Source organism: Nicotiana attenuata, unplaced genomic scaffold (assembly GCF_001879085.1).
Source record: "Nicotiana attenuata strain UT unplaced genomic scaffold, NIATTr2, whole genome shotgun sequence".
Taxonomy (NCBI): Eukaryota; Viridiplantae; Streptophyta; class Magnoliopsida; order Solanales; family Solanaceae; genus Nicotiana; species Nicotiana attenuata.
In genome coordinates this window covers 36834-45426 of record NW_017670800.1, presented here as the reverse complement: position 1 = coordinate 45426, position 8593 = coordinate 36834, and the positions used below count along the sequence as shown (strand labels likewise).

Below are 8593 nucleotides of genomic sequence, written 5' to 3'. Positions count from 1 at the left end.
TGGAGTGTTGTGCATATCCTACAAAAATACTTTTAATTCCTTTAGGACCAAATTTTGTTCTTTGATTGTCAGGTACTCTATAACAGGATATACACCCCCACACTTTAAAATAATTTAAATTTGGTTTTCTACCATTCCAAAGCTCATAAGGAGAAATATGCATACTTTTTGAAGGCACTCTATTTAAAAAATAACATGCAGTTAGTGTGCTTCACCCAAAATTATGTGGCAAATGTGCATTAAGTAAGATAGCATTAACCATGTCCACCAAAGTTCTATTTTTTCTTTCCGCCAACCCATTTTGTTGAGGAGTATAAAGGGGCACTCATTTGATGTATTAGGCCATGCTCTTCACAGAACTTATTAAATTCGTTAGGAAAATATTCTCTGCCTCTATCACTTCGAATAATTTTAATTTTCCTACTCTTTTGATTTTCCACAACAGAGTTGTATTCTTTAAACTTTTGAAAAGCTTCATCTTTAGTTCTAAGTAGGTAAACATATGTAAATCTAGAGAAGTCATCTATAAAAGTAATAAAATATCTTTTGCCTCCTCTAGTTAATTCTCCATTTAATTCACACAAGTCTGAATGTATTAAATCTAATAGTTCTGTGGATCTTTCAACTTTACGAAATGGTTTCTTTGTCATCTTTGCTTGTATGCAAATTTCACATTTATATGTTGAATTTTACATGAGATATAATCATTTTTAGACATATAATTCAAGGAGCCAAAATCTAAATGTCCTAGTCTAGCATGCCATAAACAAGAAACAGACTCAACGATATAAGCAAAAATATAATTTATTTCATTAATACTCAATTTGAACATGCCGTTACAATTATAGCCTTTTCCAACAAAAACTCCATTCTTAGACACTATTACATGATCAGACTCAATAACTATCTTGAAGCCTTTCTTTGACAGCAAAGCAGCGGACATTAAGTTTTTCTTCATGTCAGGAACATGATACACATTGAGTAATGTCAACTTCTGGCGAGATGTGAAGTTAATCTCAATGTTTCCTTTTCCAGCAACATCTGCCGCAATATGGTTTCCCATCAAGACTTGTGCAGAATCCTGTACTTCCGCATATGTCTTGAAAATTTTGTTGTTATAACAGACATGAATAGTAGCACCCGAATCTAGCCACCAGTCCTGAGTATTTGTAGTAGCGGTAGCCATATTCAATTCGGTGACCATACCAATTTGCATTGCGTAAACCATGGCAACCAATCCTTAGGCAGAATTTTCCATTACGTTTACCTTTTCAGAATTTCCAAATTTTTCAATCTTTCCAGACTTTTTGGTATTGCCTGCATTGAAATTTATTCCTGCCTTTTTATATCTACAATCCCGAATCATATGGCCTTTCTTTCCGCAATGATGACAACTAAAGTTCTTTCTCTTTTTAAAAGAAGACTTTTTGGAAACTTTTAGATTTTTGTTCCCACTTCCGGAACTATTCTGACTGACAAAATTGACTGCGGAACTCGAGGGCGGACTAATAGCATCACGAGCACAAGTCTCACTTTCAATTTGAATGTGAGTACGAAATTGTTCCACAGTCATTTTATCCATTGAATGTAGGATTTTCTTTCTATAGTCATTCCAGGAGGAAGGCAATTTCGAAAGAATAGCACCTATTTGAAGTGCATCAGGAATTTTAACTTTCCAACTTGTGAATAACAAATTATCCTTCACCACCTCCACATTACGGGCTTCGTCGGTTATTACAACATACTAGATATTCAATTCTCCTTCACTTTTCTGCTCATTCGCCTGGTTCACCTCAGAAAGGATGAGTTAGCCATCAATATCTCTAAAGGCAGGGGCGAAGCCATTGACCACCCTTTTGTCGGAGAATTACATTGCGTATATAGATAAAATATTAGGTTTTAGAGGTACATAACATATATTGAACACTCTTTGTCGGAATTTTTTCACTTATTTCAAGTTTGAACACTCTTGAGGAAATTTCTGGCTTCGCCAATATCTGAAGGAGTCACCAGATGAATCGGGTACTTAAACTTAATGGGATGATTGATACCTGAGGAATCAACATCACATGACACTCTAGTTTCATCATTCCTAGGCTCATCATCCAAGGAAGTAACATCAGACAAATTTGGATGAATTTCATCGATTTGCCTGTCAACAGTTGGATGCCTGACTTGGTGACTGGTAAAGGGGACAGGCTCAAAGTTGTTTGATGGACTTCTGAAATCAGATAGTTTTCGGGACAACTTTGGAGTTTGGACTCATAAGAAGTGGTGGTGATTTTATAGGGACAATAAAAGTATCACTAGTTACAGTGGGACATCTAGATGGTTTCGGTTCCACAATGGAAGAAGCAATCTGTAAGCTTGCCAATTCGGTAGGTGCCGCAATAGAAAATCTGGTTGTATCCGCAATCTTAGAGCTATGAACTGTATATATTGATATGTGCATACATATACATATAGTATGTATTCATGTATCATATTTAAGTAAATCAATTCAAGTACAACAAACTATACAAAACTTACCTTCATACGTGTACACTTTTCCTCATTGACTGTTAGCATCTCTTGGTATTTGTTCCCAAGCGTTGTGAATATGCAAGTAGCATTTTTTCGGTTGCTGCAATTCCATCGTCCAAATATTTTCCTAACTTCTTCTAGAAAATCAAAATTTGGCAATTCTTTTGCTGATACAAGTGTCGAATTAATTGACTCGGAAATATTTGATGTCATAGTCCATCCTCGGTTAACAGGTGCATACAACCTAGCCTACTATTTGTATCCAACTAAATCCAAGTATACTTTAAAAGGAAAACTACTCAAACTGTCCGTCCATAAATAATTTAAACCAAAACTAGCCCAAGGATAACATATTTACCAGAAAAGGCTCAACTATCATTTTAATCCAAATAATTTTCAGTTAATGTCAATTTTTTTAAAGCATACAGTGAGCTTCAAAAAATCGAGCACCTTAATTCAATTTAAAAATCACTATTAAATGTTAGTTTGCCGGATTGGGTCGAAGGATTAAACTGAAAATGCCATGGGCATCAATTGAAGCTTGTTTAAGCTTGAATTCAAATTTTTGGGTTTTCGAAATTAGAATTTATTCCGAGTGGGTGTTGTATGAAAAAATTGGGTACATCTTAAAGAGTGTGAATCTCAAATTTTGGATAATTTGGTGGAAACTTTAGGTGGGTTTAATTGAAATTTGAGCGAAATTCGAAGTACACAAGGTGAACATGGAAGAAGATGATATGTGTATCTCACTGAGTATATCAGTGTAAATTTTGCGTATCACTTGTGTATCAAATATGCATATATTGTGTATCTCCTGTATATCCATGTATACCTGTATGTGAGATACATGTTTGATTCATATGTCGGAAAGAAATTTTTAAACTAGATTTTAACTACAAATTTTAACTACGAGTCCAAATCACCTCCAATCTTCCTCAAGTTTCGTATATTGACTCATCTATATGTTTTAGTGAATTTCAACCATACCCATTGAAAAAGTTCCCTGTTTGCTTAATTTTTTGGAATTTTGTATATTTTTTTCTTTGCATTTTATCTTTGCTGCCTCATCCATGAAATTTTCTTTCCGCCTTGCATCTAATGTTGTTGATCACGCTTCAAAATATAGAAGGAGAACTTTGCATGTGATTCGTGGAGAGAAAGAATCCTTATTTTTCTTGGTTTTTTTTTAATTTTCATATGTGCTTGGCTAGTTTTGGTAAGTATTTGATTAATGGATAGAGGTTGGTAAGTTTAAACTTATTTTGGAAATTTCCAAAAGAAACCCTTCTTTCACCCGAATATCGACCTACTTGGCCTTTTCCATTAGCATATCAAATTCATCTTGGGTGAATGCTTTTGCCATTGCATAGTATACCTCACTCAACCTATCTATACTCTTTTTGTATTTCATGTATACGTTGTTCTAGAGATGCCATATGCAAGAAAAATATGGTACGATAGGATATATTCTATATTCGGCTTTGCTAATGCTCTCATTCCTATCAGATACAACGCACATGTTTTTACGTTCTCCATAAGCTTCCTTGAACTGCTCAAAAAACCACATCCAAGAAGCATCATTCTCTGAATCAACCACGCCATATGTTAGCAGGTAGAATATGCCTTGCATGTACACTTGCATACAAATAGAAATGTTTAATACACATGTATTTCTTACTTGCCCGGTCAGTTTATATGTAAGTGCTGTCATGTATATAATCAGGTTGTAGTCAATGGATTTACCTGCCCCATCCAGCGTGCTAGCTGAAACGAACATCCCATTGCATGCTGATTTGAGGTGGCTACCATCTATAACCACGATGGGTCTACAATAATCGAAACCTTTTATAAAAGCATACAGTGATATATACAGATACATAAACTCGTTTTCGGTTGATTTTTGCATTCTGATATATGAAGCGAGATACGTTGTATCCAAGATATATAAGTACCCCGATAATTTCTTGTAAGAATCAGTTGGTTCCCCCCTCAACGATTTCACAACCTTTTCTTTAGAGCACCACGCCAACATGTAACTGACATCGACACCAAGGTCCAATTTTACATCATCCATTGTATCTCTTGGCATGTATTTCCTCTTATGATTAGTAAATTTGGATCTAATCATGACCCCCAATTAACCTACTAGTTGCTTGACTTTGCTAATACATCTTATCCTTCAATGGACAAGTATGCTTGTCATGGAACTCTCTCACTTTGAACATTTCTGATTTGTTAATTCTTGACGCCTTAAATTGCCATTCACATTTTTCACACACACATATAAGGGTATAGATGCAAATACAACAACAACAATAACAAACCCATTGATTTTCCACAAGTGGAGTCTTGAGAGGGTAAGATGTACACATTATTACCCCTACCCTGGAAAGGCAGAGAGGTTGTTCTCAATAGACCCTCGGTTGGAAAAGGATGAAAAAAGAAGTAATAACAATTAGGAACAAAAACAGGATAAAAAGACGGAAGCCAAGAAAATAGTTAAACTTCTAGATAGTAATAGCAATCTATGAATAAAAAGATAACATACTAACAGTAATGCTAGCGAACTGAGAAAGACAAAGAGAAACGCTCGACTACCTACTAGATTTCTACCCTAATCTTTGCCCTCCACACCCTCCTATCTAGGGGCATGTCCTCAGTTAGCTCTAGTTGCGCCCTCTACCCCTCCTGATACCCACCAAGGCTAACCTCTCACACCTTCTAATTGGGGCTTCTATACTTCTCCTCTTAACATGTCTGAACCATCTCAACCTCGCCTTCGGCATCTTATCCTCCACAGTAGCCACTCCCACCTTATCTTGAATAACTTCACTGCCAATCTTATCTAACTTGGTATGCCTATACATCCACCTTAACATCTTCATCTCAGCTACTTTCATCTCTGGACATGAGAGTTTTTGACAGGCCAACACTCTTCTCCATACAATATAGTCAATCTAACTACTACCTTGTACAACTTACCTTTAAGTTTCAGTAGCACATTCTTATCACACAAGACACCGGAAGCGAGCCTCCATTTCATCCTTCCTGCTCCGATACGATGAGTGACATTCTTATCAATCTCCCCCTAATCTTTTATTATAGATCCAAGGTACTTGAAACTGTCTCTCCTAGAGATGACTTGTGTATGAAGCCTCACACCCATGTTCGCTTTCTGGGTAACTTTGCTGAACTTGCACTACAAATACTCCTTCTTGGTCCTACTCATCTTGAACCTTTAAACTCAAAAGATATATCCAAGCCTCTAGTTCGTTGTCAAAACCTCCTCGATTCTCGTCAATCAAAACTATATCATCCACATATAACATACACTATGGAACCTACCCTCAAATATGTCGTGTCAATGCATCCATCGCCAAGGAAAACAAAAACGGGCTAAGGACTGATCCCTGATGCAACCACATCACAACCGAAAAGTGTTATGAGACTCCTCCCATTGTTCTCACATGTGTCTTAGCTCCATCATAAATGTCCTTAATCACTCTAATGTAGGATACATGCACACCTTTAGCCTCTAAACACCTCTATAGAACCTCTCTCGGGACTTTGTCGTATGCTTTCTCTAGGTTAATGAACACCATATGCAAGTCCTTTTTTGTTTTCCTATACTACTCCATCAATCTCCTTAGCAGATGAATGGCTTTTGTAGTTGAATGAACCGACATTAAACCGAATTGGTTCTCGAAAATAGATACATTACTCCTCACCCTCCCTTTCACCACCCTCTCCCAAACTTTCGTCATATGACTTAGGCTCTTGATACCCCTATAGTTATTGTAATTCTAGATATAACCCTTGTTCTTGTACAACAAAATCATTGTACTCTACCTCTATTATCCGGGTATCCTCTTCGTCCTAAACATGACATTGAACAACCTAGAGAACCATTCTAAGCCTTCCTTACCTGCGCTTTTCAAAAATTCTACTAGGATCTCATCTGGCTCGGTCGCTCTACCCCTGATCATCCTACGCATCATCCCCTAGACCTCCCCCACACTTATGCGCCTACAGTACCCAAAGCCCCTAAGTGATCCAGATCACCTAGCATAATATCCCTATTCCTCATCCCATCATTCAAGATTTTATGGAAGTACGACTGCCACCTCCGCCTAATCAGTGCCTCATCTATCAGCACTCTACCATCCTCGTCTTTTATGCACTTCACTTGATCTAGATCACGGGCTTCCTTTATCTCACTTTGGCCAACCTGTACAGCTTCTTATCCCCATCTCTCTCCCCAGGGTATTCATACAAATGTCCAAATATCGCAGTCTTAGTCGCAGTGATCGCTAACTTTGCCTCCTTCTCAGCCTTCTTATACCACTCCATGTTGACCCTCTTCTCCACCATATCTATGATCTCTACTAGCTTCAGATATGCCGCTTTCTTAGCTTCCACGTTACCTTGGCCTCTTCATTCAACCACTCGCCCCCTTTGTAGTCACTAGAGAAACCCTTCGAGACCCCTAACACCTCTCTCGCGACTTTTCTAATACAGTTTGCTGTCATGGTCCACATACAACTCGAGTCCTCACTACTCCTCCAGTCCCCCCATAAACACTAACTTCTCCCCCAAAACCTGAGCTTTGTCCTTAGTCAAGGAACCCCACCTGATCCTAGGCAGACCAGACACAACCCTCTTTTTTCCTCGTGCACATGATCGCCAGTTCCATAACCAATAGCCAATGTTGGGTTGTGAGATTCTCCCTCGGAATGACCTTACAGTTCATGCATAAACCACTATTACACTTTCTGAGAAGTAGATAATCAATTTGGGTCTTGGCTACTATACTGTAGAAGGTGACCAAGTGCTCCTCCTTTTTCGAAAAACACGATTTAACGACCCCCAAATCAAAGGCTTTAGCACAATCCAACAATGAAGTTCCTCCTCCATTCCTGTCTCTAAAATCAAAGCCGACAGGCACACTGTCATAAACCTCAGACAACTCCCCAATGTGACCACTAAAATCTCCTCCTATGATAAAATTCTCGGTGTGCAAAATTTTCCCCACCAACCCATCTAAGTCCTCCCAGAAGTGCCTTTTGACCTCCTCGTCCAAACCCACTTGAGGCACGTAAGCACTAATTATGTTCAAAGTAAAACCTCCCACAACTATCTTAATAGCCATCAGCACGCCATTCACCTTCCTAACCTCTACCACTAGCTCTCTAAGATTTCTATCAACTAAGATGCCTACCCCATTCTCCTCCCTCACCCCTCCCGAGTACCACAAGTTATACCCGTCTGCATCTCGAGCCTTAGTACCTACCCATCTAGTCTCCTGGACACATGCTATGTTGATCCTCCTCTTCTAGAGAATCTTTGCTAATTCAATAGACTTCCTTGTCAATATCCCTATGTTCGAGGATCTAATTCTTAGCCTAGAGGTTCGCCTTTCCTCTTTACTACCCTTTCCCCCTACCCCACGCCCCGTCCGAGGACATGACCTTACTCTATCATCACTCACCCCAGCCACTATACTACCACTAGACCAGCAAAGAACTACAGTAAGGAAATACTACTACTCAGTCTCAAAAGCATATCAAGAATGTAAACTACTTAGCAAGAACACAACCAACAGGAAGGCTTCCCAAAAATCGACAAGTAGCAGACAAATTAGAGAAACAAAGTATAATAAATCAAGTCAATGCAAATTAATTCCAACGATGAACAATAAGGGATAATGATGAAGCAAGAATATAAACTACTTAGCAAGAATACACCAACAGGAGGGCTTCCCAAAACTCGACAAAGCATACAAAATAAAGCAACAGAGTATAGTAAATCAAGAAATGAAGGAACCTAGATTGTAGATGGGCTGCTAAACCAAAAGTTGTCACTTCTTGGGAGCGAAATTGATGTAGAAGAACCTGGTTGGAGGGCACCAGAAATCCGCCGATAGACTGACCGGATAGGTTGGACCTCAAGGAACAAGCAGGTGTTGATACCCAATCTTTCCCTCATTTTAAACTATATATACATATACTTTCAAAATAGTGCATATGCATCATCATTTTGGTTTATGAGCACACATAAGCATTTTACAATT

The 8593-nt window shown here is 38.3% G+C and overlaps 1 protein-coding gene across 1 annotated transcript; it reads right to left on the bottom strand.

Moving 5' to 3' along the window:
• Window positions 1-7159: 7159 nt before the first annotated feature.
• Window positions 7160-7672, bottom strand: LOC109243425. The gene has a single exon (XM_019410359.1). It carries the CDS (start codon window positions 7670-7672, stop codon window positions 7160-7162), a length of 513 nt encoding a protein of 170 aa, XP_019265904.1.
• Between the last annotated feature and the right edge of the window lie 921 nt (window positions 7673-8593).

Excerpts from the sequence above, each read along its gene's own strand:
- LOC109243425 (XM_019410359.1), bottom strand. The coding sequence starts at position 7,672 with ATGGCTATTAAGATAGTTGTGGGAGGTTTTACTTTGAACATAATTAGT.